We start from the raw sequence: 14,331 nt of genomic DNA on the forward strand, positions 1-14,331 counted from the left end.
CACGGTTGTCCTGGAACTCGCTTCGTAGACAAGGCTGGCCTCAGACACAGAAATCTGCCTGCCTCTGCCTCCCAAGTTCTGGGACCAAAGGTGTGTGTGCCATGCCCAGCTGAAACTTTTTTTTTTTTTTGAGAAGTCTATGATCTTTAAATACAATCCAGAACTAGAGTGAGAGCTCAGTAAAGTACTTATGAGGATTTGAGTTTGATGTCCAAAAAAAGACCAAACATGGTGGCACCGGGGAGGTTCAGACTCACTGGCCAGCTGGCCTAGCCTAGTTGGTGAGTTCCAGCTAGTGAGAGAACTTACATCAAAATAATAAATAAATAAAGAGAAATGGGTGGATGCTGCCTGAAGTCTACCTCTGACCTTCATACACGTACCCGTGTGTACACACATACAAATGCATACACTAAATATCCACAGCAGCACAAGTAAATGGAATTTTAGAGAGACACTATCCTATTTCCTCTTCCTCCCCTGACTCAGTCTTGTATTTCAATAAACTGATGGTAAAAAATAAACACAGCCGGGCATGGTGGTGCACGCCTTTAATCCCAGCACCTGGGAGGCACAGGCAGGCGCATTTCTGAGTTCGAAGCCAGCCTGGTCTACAGAGTGAGTTCCAGGACAGCTAGGGCTACACAGAGAAACCCTGTTTCGAAAAAAAACAATAAATAGATAAATAAATAAATAAATAAATACAATGTGTTCAGAATCCCATTGACTAGTACTTGTTGGTACAATTTTATACAAGAATTAAGTATTTCCCAACAGGTCTTGAAAAAAAAAAAACAACTCTGATTACAAGAACAGCTAGCAGCTAGGCAGTGGTGGTGCATGCCTTCAATCCCAGCATTTCAGGTGACAGGGGGATCTCTGTCAGACAGAGGCAGGGAGATCTCTGTCAGTTTGTAGCTTGATCTAAGGAGCTAGTTACAGGACAATCAGGGCTACACAAAGAAACCCTGTCTCAAAAAAACAAAAAACAAAACAAAAAAGTTGGCATTGGGCAATACAGATGGAAGTACAGTCCTCATTGACTAGCAACCAGTTTCAGGAGGTTGCTTAGGGTCACAGCAAAGCCTCACTTTATAGCTGATGTAATGTGTGAGGTCATGAGTACACTATTCAACAGGATTGGAGGTGGTGTGAGGTGGAGAAAACCTTTTCACCAGTAGGAATAGCTCTCAATGATGACCTTGCAGAATAGGACTTCATTAAACCAGAAGCATGTGAGGCCAATATCACCTCAGATCAAATTTCAATGCTAAAAAGAAAGAACTTGCTAGGCTTCCCAAAATGTATCTATCTGTACTATGTCACTACCCATCACTGGGGAGCAATATTGGGAACATAGTTAAACTGTGATCCAGTGCTATTCCTACAGATTAAAGCCTGTGAAATAAACTGGGAGTGATGGCTCACCTCCTCTAATCCCAGCATTTGGGAGTTGGAGTAAAGGTCAAAGTTAAATCTCAAATCCCTGGGGCAAAAGGCTGAGATGCCTATTTAACAAAGGGGACCTGGAAGCTAGGTTCTCCAGGCATCCTTCAGCCCCAAACAATTACAGGGCCCTCCTGGCTGCCATACCCCCAGTCCCTACACTGGACTCCTCAGCCCAGGCAACTGGGCTGCTCTTCCCTTAATATAATGCAGCTATTCTGGTTGCATGTCCCTTTTGTACCTTTGGCCTCCAGGCTGCTAAAATTTGTCCCTTTCTCTCCACTCTTCTACCCCCCCCCCACATGCCTCCAGTTCAGTCTCAGTCTGGTCATGTCCACTCTAGATTCCTCCACCATGCCTAGGAGTAGTCATGTCCTCTCCTCTGTAGCTCTTTTTTTCACTCAGTCAGTTGTTCAAAGCAAAGGAGCTGGAGAGATGGCTTGAGGATTAAGAGTGCTTGCACTCTGGCTTCCCAGCACCGTGCTGGGCACAACAGCCTGTATCGGCAGCGCAAGGAGGATTCAATACCTCTGGTAATCCAGGGCACCTGCACACTTGTGTGTGTGCACAAATGCACACACACGTACTCGCATTCTTGTGATTAAAAATAGACCAATTCATGCTGGGCAGTGCGTTTCTTTAATCACAGCATTTGGGAGGCAGAGGCAGGCGGATCTAAAAAAAGAAATCTAGACGGAGTGAAAGTACAAAGCCAACTGGGTGTGGTCCTTATGCTTTAATACCAGCCTTAGGGACTCTAAAAGAATCTTAAAAAAAAAAAAAGTTCAAGACTAGCTGGTGCGTAGCACTCATGCCTGTTAGTCATCCCAACATTTAAAAGGTTTGAGTTCAGAACCAGACTGGTCTAAATCGATGACTTCCAGGGCAACCTGGACTAGAATGGTAAGCTTATGGCCAGCTTCGAGATTGAGGTCAATTTGTGCTACAGGAGACCTAGTTTGATGAAAACATCAAAATCCACTGAAAAAATGAAAAAGGTGGCGAAATGTCTAGTGTTTGTTTTACTCAAGAGCACTCAAGAATCATTTCGTTGTCTGTGGGTTAGAATCAGGACCGACAAGTGCACTTCTTGTAATGTCGAGGCTGGGTCTTCACTTGAACTTGGCTCCGGATCAGGAGTGCCTATCGGAGCCCACATCCTTACTGGGAAACTTTTCCTCGGTCCTGAGGACCCGCCCTCGTGAAAAGCCTGAAGCGCTTCACCTTAGCGTAAATGGACTTTCTGGTCCTCCTGGTTCCTGAAGATTGTCCTCCTAGTCCCTGGGTCACAGACGTAAGATGCTCCCCAAGCGTAGCAGGTTCATCCTCGCGGTCCGCTAGGGCGGGGCTCTCATCAAACCACGCCCGCCGCACTCGGGAAGACTCCAAAGGCCGCGGTCGCCCGCAGCGTTTAGGGAATGCCCACAAATGGCCACGTCACTCTCCAGGGTGCCCGCCCCCTAACCTGCCTCGCCCTCTACCCGCCCCGCCCCTCACCCTGACTGGCCCTCGCCCTGGTCCTTGGGCACCTGGCCTACTGAACGCTGATTATCTTGGCTCTTGCCTATATCACGCCCCGCCCACTGGCCCGCCTTTCCCCTTGCGCGCCCCGCCTCTTGGACACCTCCGCCTCGGCACGCCCAGCCCATCGCCCCGCCTCAGCCTATAATCGCCCCGCCTACCTGGCCACCCCGCCCATTGGCCCTCCTCGCCCTCTGTACGCCCCGCCCAGTAGCCTTCCTCGCCCTCTGCACGCCCCGCCCCCGGCTGCCTCGCCCTCTGCATGCCCCGCCCTCAGGGACAGTTACCGGCTCAGGCCGCGCGCGCCTCCGCAGCTCGCCAGAGATCCTTCAGACTGGCTGGAGCGCCGCGTTGTCGCCCGCGCCCGCTGAGGGCTCGCGGCTCGGGCGCGCCCGGCGCGAGTGGCGAGCTCCGGCCGTGCGCTGCGACGAGGCCAGGCGGCGGGCGGTTAGCGCTCCGCTCGGCGGGCGGGGAGGACGGGCACGCCGGGCGCTGCACGCCTCGGCGGGCGGGTTCCGCGTCCCAGGACCGAAGCGGGTCGGTGCCCCCGTGTGGAGAGAGGGGCGGCCGGGCTCCCTGGACCCGGACGGCCCCCGGCTGGGCAGGAGGCTGGGGCCAGGGGCCGGCCATGTCCGCTCGCGCCCCGGTGCCCGCCGCTGCCACCCGGGAGGACCCGCCCGCCGTGGCCGGAGACCGGGACGCGCTGTTGGCAGCGACGAGCCGGCGGGCGGNGCAGCCGGCGCCCGGCGAGCGGGAGGGCAAGGANNCGAGGGAGGAGCGGGCNGCGGCCGCCACCAGCGCGGGTGCGCGGGGAGAGCCGTCGCCGGCGCTCGTGCTGGGACACAGCGTGCCGCAAGCGGCCGTGCCCGTGAGGCCGCTGGCGCTGCACCTGGCGCACAAGGCGCGTGCGCCCGGGGGTCCCTTCGGCGGGGAGGCTCCGCCGCTGCCGCCGCCGCCTCCGCCGCCGCCGCCACCACCACCACCAACGCCGCTGCCGCCGCCAGCACCGCGGGACCCACCGGAGGACGCCCGCGAGGACCCAGCGGCAGCCGGCCCCGAGGACAAGCCGCCGCCGCCTCCGCCAAAGGGGAACCCGTGGATCAAGAAGCTGCCGCAGCACCTGTCCAACGTGGGCACCGGCGTGCCGCCGCCGGCTCAGGACTCCCCGGAGGCCGGTGAGTGCGGTCCGCGGGAGGTGTTTGGTTCCTAGGTGTCATTCACCGTGCCGATTTACATAAATGGACATCTAGGAGAGGGAGCGACAGGAAGAGGTGGGACCTCAGGTTCTCCTTGACGGGTAGGGGCACGACGTGGGTGACTGGGCAGCGGGGCTGTGCTGGGCTCGTGCCTTCACGTGTCGGCGTCCTAGACGCGGTGAATACCGTGGAAAAGTTTCCGGGAACTTGACACAGAGTAGAGGCGAGTCGGGACGAGCGGATTTGTGAGTAAGTGGAAGTCCGACTGGGCTGGCTCCTGAAGTGAAGTGGTGAAACGAAAGTCTCGAAAAGCTGCTAGGTAGATGTGGCTGTGAAGACAGCTGGTATTAGGTGTTTTTGCGGTTGTGTGGTTGTGTTTCAGAATGCCTGACATAGGACAGTTGATTCAGAGTCCGGATCGCACAGCTGGCCCCACGGTAGCCTGTGCGTTAGCAATTGGGTTGTGCCTTTGCGTTCGACTGCTGACCCATGCAATATGGCCCTTGGGGCTTTATTTGGGTTGCAGCAACTGCAGTTTAGAAAATAAAATGAAGACTGGCTTGTATTTGGTGGCGCATGCCGATTGATGTAGAGGATTAGGCGTTCGAAGAAAAGTCAAAAAGAAAAAAGTTAGAATGGAAATGCTGAATAAAACTTTTTCTTTTCTTCTTTTTTTTAAAAAAATAAAACTGCACTAAAATAACAACTTTTCTGTGGGGATTGCGGCTGTTTTGTTGGCAAGTTTTCGCTGGTCTGGGGAGAGTTGGTGGAACAGCCGAAGTTTGAGCATGTTTATGGGGTTGTGAGGGTCAAATGCGGTGAAAGGATCCTGTACAATTGTGATTGTGGTATCTCTCCTGTAGGGGGAGATAAATGTTGAACCAATTTAGTTTCTTAGGTTTTGCACGCAGAAATGCTAACTTGTTTTTGTTATTTTGTTTGCTTTTGAAACACTATCTACTTGTGTAGCCCAGAAGGGTTTGGAATTCTTGATCCTCACGTCACTGCCTTCTTCAAGATACTGGGATTATAGACGTTCTGCTCTCCTTATTAATTCTTACTAAATTTTGACACCTTAAGGAAAAACAAAACAAAAGCACTGAATTTTGCTCTCCATCTTGTATTAGCATAATTCTGGTCTGCTGAAAAGACTGTTTACTACCATTGCTAAATAAGTGAAGAGAACATGGTATACCAAGTCTTTAAATTTAGTAGAAAAACCTGTTGATCACTCTGTTACTCCTCCATATCTAGATTTACACATATTATTAGGCGTTTTAATATTTATTGAACTACGAAATATTAACCGAGCTTTTTTTTTGTTTTTGTTTTTTGTTTGTTTGTTTTTTGGTTTTTCGAGACAGGGTTTCTCTTTATAGCATTGGCTGTCCTGGAACTCACTTTGTAGACCAGGCTGTCCTCGAACTCAGAAATCTGCCTGCCTCTGCCTTCTGAGTGCTGGGATTAAAGGTGTGCGCCACCACCACCTGGCTCAAGTTTTTATAAACCCAGTTTTCTAGACTTTAAAACGTTTCAAAGTGAAACTGGAGATTCTTCCCCCCCCCCCCCTCATGGGGATGAGCCTAGGGCTTTGTGCTTGCTAGGCAAGTGCTTTATCATCAAGCTGTATGTGCAGATTTTCTAGCCCCTCCCCCCCCAAGAATTTATTGCAGATTACTTGGAAAAATATTTGACAGTTTAACCTACTTGTGCCTTGGATCTCCAGTCCTCCTTAGATTAAGGATACAGTGACTTACTGGGAGTGTGGCCCATACCTATAATTCCAACAGGGGGATTATGATCTTGAAGCCAGCCTGGATTACACTCAAGATCAAGGTCTCAGAAAATCAGAAGCCAGGCCTTTAATTCCAGTACTTTTGAGGGAATGGCAGTGGATCTCTGAATTCAAGGTCAGCCTGATCTACTACTTAGTTTCAGGACAGCCAGGGCTATGTAGACAGACCTTTCTCAAAATCAAAAGGAGCTCTAGTTGCACCAATGTTTCTGTATTAACAACTCTTACATCCTGGGGTCACTGCAGTATTAGGAATGCTTTTCTTCAGATCTGTGGCAGGGTGGCAGTGCTGACTCTTAAGCTTTTCTTCTACAGTGTCTAATGGGTAACTTAAGATGGTGGTGTAAGGAATGTACTGCTGAAAGAAATGGGTGATAGTGTGGTTATTACTAACTAGCTAGTTGACTTTTGGCATTATTCTTGTAAATTAATGACATGGATAGGTTCAAGTCTTCTATTTGTTGTTTGTTTTGATAAACATTTTTCTGAATTATAGAGGCTAGCAACAAACCCAGACCTCCATCTAGGCTGAGATAATGGTCATGAAGGAGCCACTGCTCCCAAATCTTACAGTACTTAAAACAAGAGTGCTTTCTACATGCAGGCCAGATGCCATGCCCTCCTTCTTGTTTTCCTAAGAAAACTGAATAGGGTGGGCTACAGCTTGGACAGATAGCTCAGTAGTTAAAAGTGCTTACTGCTTTTGACAGAGCACCCATATCTGGCTCACCCAGTTATAGAGGATCTATTGCTCTTTGGCTCCTGAGGGTGTCCTCACATGGGTGGTGCACATACACAAAAATAAAAATAAGGAATCTTCTAAAAGATGAAGATTTAAAGGGGGGGGATAATAAGCTGTGCAGTGGCACATGCCTATTGTCCAAGCGAAGTTGAGACTAGAGGGTCAACTATACCTTGTAGTTTGAGACCAGCCAAAGCAATATAGTGAGGTGGTAGGGCTGCTCTGAGCTCTTAAGCTCAGAGCTTAAGAGTGCATAGTGCTTTTGTAGAGGATATGTGTAATTGCAGCTCCTAAGAAACTCAACACTCTCTTCTTACCTCTTTGGGCACCTGCACTTACATGCACATACACAGAGATAAACACATAATTAAAGTGAAATAAATATTTGAAAAATATGAGTTCCTGTATCAAAAAGAGAATAATAGTAATGAAAAGCAATCAAATATGCCCAGAGATCATTTAGGATTCAAAGAATACAGATTGAGCAATATTAAATTATTAATTGATAGAATGATTCTAGAATTCATTCTACAAAATAGGAAGTCTTGAGAGAAAGAGGATTTGTGTTTGTTTGTTTTTTTGAGACAGGGTTTCTCTGTGTAGCCCTGGCTGTCCTGGAACTCACTCTGTAGACCAGGCTGGCCTCAAACTCAGAAATCCNCCTGCCTCTGCCTCCCAAGTGCTGGGACTAAAGGCGTGCGCCACCACTGCCTGGCGAGAAAGAGGCTTTTAATTCCAGCCAAACTATTACTCATATTAATGAAGTGAAGGAATTACAGCCACAACTTTTTGCCATAAACATTGTTAGAGGTAGATGTATTATAAGAAGCATGGGGAGTCTTTTTTTTTTTAAGGATACGATCATGGGCTTTATTCATTACATTTATTTGTTTAGTGTGTGCACATGCATCATTGTGGTTTATGTGAAGATCAGAGAACAGCTTTGGGGGAGTTGTTCCTTAAATCATGTGTGTTCTGGGGATCAAACTCAGGTCAGACTTGACAGTAAGCTCCTTTACCTTCTTAGCCATTTCAGCAGCCTAGCTTTCTCCAGACAAAAAAGTGAGACAGATTTTTGATGGCTCCATGTTTTCAGACACTCTTCTCCAGTTTTAGGATGACTCTGGTATATTGCTATTTTGGGGAAACCAGATAAAACATTTCAATCAAAGTCAGGCTTACCTAGGAATATCTTGATCAGTATTAAAACTTCTGACCTAGCTGGGCAGTGGTGGTGCATGCCTTTAATTCCAGCACTTGGGAGGCAGAGGCAGGCAGATTTCTGAGGCCAGCGCCTGGTCTACAGAGTGAGTTCCAGGACAGCCAGGTCTACACAGAGAAACCCTGTCTAAAGAAACAAACAAAAAAAAAAAGACTTCTGACCTGAGACCTTCCCAAACCATGTTAAGCAGTTGTAATTATTTAATAAGCCCTTCATTAAATATCAGTCTAAGACTTGTTAATTACTTGCTTGTAGCTGTGGTTGTACAGTAAAAATCAGTCTTGTAGTATAATTTTTCAGAAACAGAGTATGAAAATATTTTGTTCATTTTTTTTCATCCTTACTCTTTGAACCCTATGCTGTTTTGAGAAAGGATCTCACTATATTATGTAGCCCTGGCTGGCCTGGAATTCACTATGTAGACTAGACTGGCCTCACAAGAGAGCCACACAGAGAAACCTTGCCTCAAAAAACAGAATACAAAACAAAACAAAACAAAAAACAAAAAGGCACTGAGTGATTCCTAGAGCTAGGATTAAAGGCGAGTGCTACCATGCCTGTCTATGTTGCTTTTTATCAACCTGCTTCCTCCCTTTTTTTTTTTTTTCTTCAGGAATCGTAAGTTTGCTGTTAGTGCCTTCATGAAATACATCTTAAAAGCAAATTCTATTTTATTAGAAAATAAGTATATAATATAAAGTATATAATATAATGTAAAATAGCACATATAATATATCCTTATAAATAAAACTCTTGGGGCTTGTGCACACACACCACACAGATGACCTTTTGATCTTGTGATATTCCCTTCAAAAAGAGTCATGTTACTGACTAATCTGTTTACTAATTTTTTAAAGACCTTTTAAACAATTACTTTCCAACAAGTGAATTCTATAGAACGAATGAAACATAAAGTTTCATTCACAGTACTGGATGATTGCTGGGTGGTGGTACTTGCCTTTAATCCTAGTACTCAGGCAGAGGTAGGCTGATCTTGAGTTTGAGGCCAGCCTGGTCTACACAGTGAGTTCAGGACAGCCAGAGCCACACAGAGAAACCTTGCCTCAAAAAACAGAAAACAAAACAAAACAAAAAACAAAAAGGCACTGAGTGATTTTTAAATTTAATTTAATTTTTTGAGAAAGGGCTTTGTGTACCTTAGGCTGGCCTGAAACTAAGTAGCTGAGGCAGACCTTGGATTTCTGATTCTCCTGTCTCCTCTTCCTAAGTACTGTGACTACAGAACCTGTCTGGCTAGTTCTTTATAATCTAGACTCACTTTTAAAATTGTATAGTAATCCATAAATATAGCTCACATAGCTAATTTAGTATTGACCTATTGAGTCTTGATTGTTCCCTTCCCTTATCTTGACAAAATAATGTTCTATATGTATCTTGTCATTGTCTGTGTCCATAGGGTAAATGTAGACATTAACTGTTATGCCACAGAGTATTACTGTTTGACTATACAGTGATGTTTTCTTGTTAGCATAGGACAGAATTAATCCTTTCCTTGTTTTTTGAGTTTGGGGTGCTTTCTTTTTTTTTAGATTAGAGTCTTGCTGCATAGCTCAGATTGTTTTGAGTTTCTTACATTAGCCTTTTCAGTGCTAGGATTATATGCCTGTACCACCAACCTGGATTTTTAGGTATATTTTTATTTTATGTGTTTGAGTGTTTTGCCTACATGTATGTCTGCACCACTTGTGTATATCATGCCTTAAGAGGTCAGAAGATGGCATTGGATCCCCTAGAACTGGAGTTAGAGTTGGTGAGCCACCATGTGGGTGCTGGGAATTGAACCTGAGTCTTGTGTAAAACTAATCAGTGCTTTTAATTTAATCACTGAGCCATATCTCCAGCCCCCAAATAATATTTTTATTGAAGATTTTGGTTTCTTTTGCCATGGCTGCCCCTCACTCTCATTTATTTCATGGAGTGTTTTATTATTTTCTCTATTTTTTGAAACTATACTATAATTACTTCATTTCCTCCTTTTCTTCTTTCCAAACCCTTCTATATACCTCTCAATGTTCCTTCAACTTTATGACCTCTTTTTTCATTATTATTCTTGTATATGTATTCATATTCCTATACACAGTCCAACCTGCTCTGTATATAATGTTACTTGTATGTATGTTTGCAGGGTTGACCATTTGTTATTGCATAACTAATTGTTGGTTCTTCCCTGGGAAAGACTATTTCTTCCTCTTTCAGCTTGCCTTTGAAGTTTGTAACTTTCTGCAGTGAGGCTTAGTGGTCATTCCTCTGTCTGCTTTGGCATATCTGTTACAGGAATGTTTAGGTAGTCATATTGGTAAGACTTTATGGCTGTAGTTTCTGACATTCCTATGAGACCTGATCTCATAACAAACTCTGTGGTCCTCTGGCTCTTACTGTCTTCCGTCCCTTCTATTGCAATGTTCTCTGAACTATTGGTGGGTGAGTTGTTGTATCCAATAGGACGGCGCTCCCTAACTCTGCATTTTGGTTGATTGTGTGTGTGTGTGTGTGGTTTTGTTTTGGTTTTTTTTTTTGGGGGGGGGGGTTTCAAGACAGGGTTTCTCTGTAGTCCTGGCTATCCTGGAACTCACTCTGTAGACCAGGCTGGCCTCAAACTCAGAAATCCGCTTGCCTCTGCCTCCCAAGTGCTGGGATTAAATGCGTGTGCCACCACGCCCAGCTTGATTGTGGTTTTCTTTTCTTTTTTTTTTTTTTTTTTAATTATTGGGTNTTTNTTTCNTTTACATTTCCAATGCTATCCCAAAAGTCCCCCACACCCTCCCACACCTACTCCCCCCACCACTCCCACCTCTTGGCCCTGTCTTTCCCCTGTACTGAGGCATATAAAGTCTGCTCGACCAATGGGCCTCTTTCCACTGATGGCCGACCAGGACATCTTCTGATACATATGCAGCTAGAGACACGAGCTCTGTGTGTGTGTGTGTGTGGGGGGGTACTGGTTAGTTCATATTGTTGTTCCACCTATAGGGTTGCAGATCCCCCCAGCTCCCTGGGTACTTCTTCCAGCTCCTCCATTGGGGGCCCTGTGATCCATCCAATGCCCTGTGAGCATCCACTTCTGTGTTTGCTAGGCCCTTGTGGTTTTCTTAAAGAGAAGTTTCAAGTTTTTTCGATGAGGAGGGAAAACTACCCTTGGATATAAGGACAAATATTTAGAATTTAGTTAGGGATTATGCTGGCTTAGTAAAATGCTGGCTGTAGGTACTCCTGAGATCTGTGATTTCACAAATCCAAGGCATCATCAAATGTTGATTACTGCCAATGTATATGTTTTATGGCATGATATGTTTTATCTATATGTACATGTATGTTTGCACGCACACATGCTATCTATTCCATGTATTTGTAGATTATTATAGGCACATACCAGTATGCCATGTTACCATCTTTCTTTGAACAATTTTTTTAAATTATAGGTAGCTGGGCAGTGGTGCTGCCTGCCTTTAACCTCTAGCACTCAGTAGGCTGAGACAGGCAGGCAGACTTGAGAGAGAGAGAGAGAGAGAGAGAGAGAGAGAGAGAGAGAGAGAGAGAAAGAGAAAGAAAGGAGAGAAACTTATTATAGCACATACTGATGGTAGACTCTCCCAATCCCAGGCTGGTATGTCTAGTTGAGGTGGTTTACCCTGTAATTCCAAGACTAGGTAGGAAAGAAACTGAAAGTTTTGAGACTAGCTGGTCTGTATACCCAGTTCATGTCAGCTGGGGCTACACACCCAGGCCCTGCCTCAAAACGTGAATGAATGAGGGGGAGAGTGGATAAATATGAAAAATACAACTGTATTTTTGAAAGTCTTTCTTAAAGATAGTTTTCTTTTTCTTCTTTGATATTTTTAAATCAATTCTTTGTGAACTTTGTGCGCCATAGTCCCACTCATTTCCCATCCCTTGTCCACCCTTGCATACCCACAAAAGAATTAAAAAAAAAAAAAAAGACCCACTCCAAAAAAAGTAAAAAAAACCCAACAACAAAAAACAAGTCTCTTTGTGGAAGCTATAGTATGCCACCTTGTGTTACACAGCATAAGCCTTTGTCTCCACATTTTTACTTGCAGATGTTCATGGAGATCCTGCAGCTTTGGATCTGCAGACTGGTCCCTTCATGTGCTCCAGCAGCTCATAGATGGGGTTGATGTTGGCGTGGGCTAGTTCAAAGCCCTGGGTTGGAGCCTGGGAGGTAGCTGAGTTGGTCAGCTCACCAGCTCTCCCACACCCACACTACCATGGCCAGCTCTCCAGCATTGCCTTACTTAGCTCACTCAAGGTCATATCAGGCAAGGGGCAGGCAGGATCAGCTACCCCTACCCACCCCACCCCTGCTTTCACATCCTCAGGGCTAGCTTATCCTCTTTCCCCAACACCAGGATCAACTCTACTGTGCTATGAGGTAGTAGGGCTTGCTCTCCCACTCTCATGACCTGGCGGGCAGTGGGGAGATAGGGCAGCTCTCTGGCTCATCCATGGTCCTACCAACAGGGCCAGCTCTAATACCCAGGTGAGATGCAGGGCCCTCTCCCAAGTGCAGCAGCCAGTAAGGCATGGGGCCAGCTCTGCACAGCTTTTAGACATCAATATGGTCCGAGCTGGCAGCCCAGACTAGGGAATTTACATGGATTTTGGTGGTAATATGACCCATGTACATTGACACAGACCTCTGCTGCTGCATGGCCTTGAACTCAGACATGGCCCTAGCACAGGCCTGGACTTCACTATGACCTCAGGTGGCAGAGACAGCTATTCACATCAGACTCTGCCTCTCCATCCTGAGTCTCCACTTCTACCTCTCTTCATAGTGCTCAAACCATTTGACTTCTCTTTCTTTCCCATTCCTCCACCACATACATTGTAGTAGCTCCCACTGTAGGTTGGCCCCGTGGCTAGGTTATCTTCTACTGTTTTTTCCTTTTGTTTTACATTTATTTATTTTTATTTTTAATTTTGTTTTGTTTTGTTTTCAAGACAGGGTTTTATTATGAAGCCTCAGCTGTTCTACAACTAGCTCTGTAGGCTAGGTTGGCCTTAAAGTCATAGATATCTATCTGCCTCTGAGCTATCACCTGGCTTAAGGACAGTTGGGGTTTTGTTTGTTGTTTTGTTTTTTGTTTTGGTTTTGTTCATTTGTTTTTTGAGACAGGGTCTTTCTGTAAAGACCTGGCTGTCCTGGAATTTGCTCTCTAGATCAGGCTGGCCTCCAACTCAGATAATCTGCTTGTCTCTGCCTCTCACTGCTGGAGTTAAAGGCATTATGACCTGCCATGTACTTTCTTTAAGGAGAATGACAGGTGAATCAATGGTTGTCTGTGTTGCTTGTTTGGAGCACTGACTTTGTGTATGTTGAATAAGTTCTCTACCTTCCATTGAACTATAGCCCCAGCCCACAAATTTCTTCAGAGACAAAATTACTTTTTTGTGTGTGGCTAGGTTCTGGGTATCCTGGTGAGTTTGTTTGTTTGTTTGTTTGTTTGTTTTTATTTCAGTGTATTTGCTTGTTTAGTCAACTTGACTCCAACTAACATTATATGAGAATTATCCTAGTTATCTTAGAAATAACCCAGTTAGCAGCAGCCCTCATTGGCTCTGAATCAGCTCTTGTCTCCAGGTTTCTGCCCTGGTGTCCCTCTTTGATGGACTCATAGCCTGGAGGTATAAGATGAGACAAGTGCGTTCCTCTCCAAGTTTCTTTTAATGGTAGTTTTTTGTTGTTTGGTTTTTGTTTTGTTTTGTTGAGACAGGGTTTCTCTGTGTAGCCCTGGCTGTCCTGAAACTCACTCTATGACCAGGCTGGCCTTGAACTCAGAAATCCACCTGCCTCTGCCTCCCAAGTGCTGGAATTAAAGGCGTGCACCACCATGCCCGGCTGTTTGTTTTTTAAAAAAGATTTATTTAGTTTATGTGTATGAGTGTTTTGCCTACATTTATGTATATGTATCATATGTGTGTCCAGTGTCCACAGAGGTCAGTGGTGATGGATTTCTTATTTATGGATGATTGTGGGCTATAGGAACTGAACCTGGGTCCTCTGCAAGAGCAAAACTGCTCTTAACCCCTGAGCTATCTTTCTAGCCCCTGGTAATGGTGTTTTACAGCAACAGAATCCCTAACAGAGACACTGGGTATAATCTATTAAAGTCACCAAATCTGTTTGTTTCCTAGATGTAGTTTGAAGTCTTATGGCACTTTTTCTAGATGTTTCTTGGTGAATGTATTATGCAGAATAATTTATCCTGGGGCTGGCGAGATGGCTCAGCAGGTAAGAGCACTGACTGAGAGCCGGGCGTGGTGGCGTACGCCTTTAATCCCAGCACTCAGGAGGCAGAGGCAGGTGGATTTCTGAGTTCGAGGCCAGCCTGGTCTACAAAGTGAGTGCCAGGACAGCCAGGGCTAC

General features: G+C 45.8%; 1 protein-coding gene across 6 annotated transcripts in view; it reads left to right on the forward strand.

Annotated features, from left to right (window-relative positions):
• Positions 1–3,510: 3,510 nt before the first annotated feature.
• The window catches only part of LOC110291105 (la-related protein 1B-like), a 29,908-nt gene continuing 19,087 nt past the window's right edge, over positions 3,511–14,331 (forward strand). The window contains exon 1 of one of the 6 annotated variants that reach the window (XM_029474925.1): positions 3,511–4,142. In XM_029474925.1, the coding sequence (XP_029330785.1) occupies positions 3,596–4,142 (547 nt within the window). In that variant the 5' untranslated portion in view covers positions 3,511–3,595. Of the gene's footprint in view, positions 4,143–4,237; positions 4,413–14,331 lie in introns of those variants that run through there. The other 5 variants (XM_029474926.1, XM_021158061.2, XM_029474928.1 and 2 more) reach the window with 5 other exon arrangements.

The sequence above is a fragment of the Mus caroli genome, chromosome 3, assembly GCF_900094665.2.
Source record: "Mus caroli chromosome 3, CAROLI_EIJ_v1.1, whole genome shotgun sequence".
Classification (NCBI taxonomy): Eukaryota; Metazoa; Chordata; class Mammalia; order Rodentia; family Muridae; genus Mus; species Mus caroli.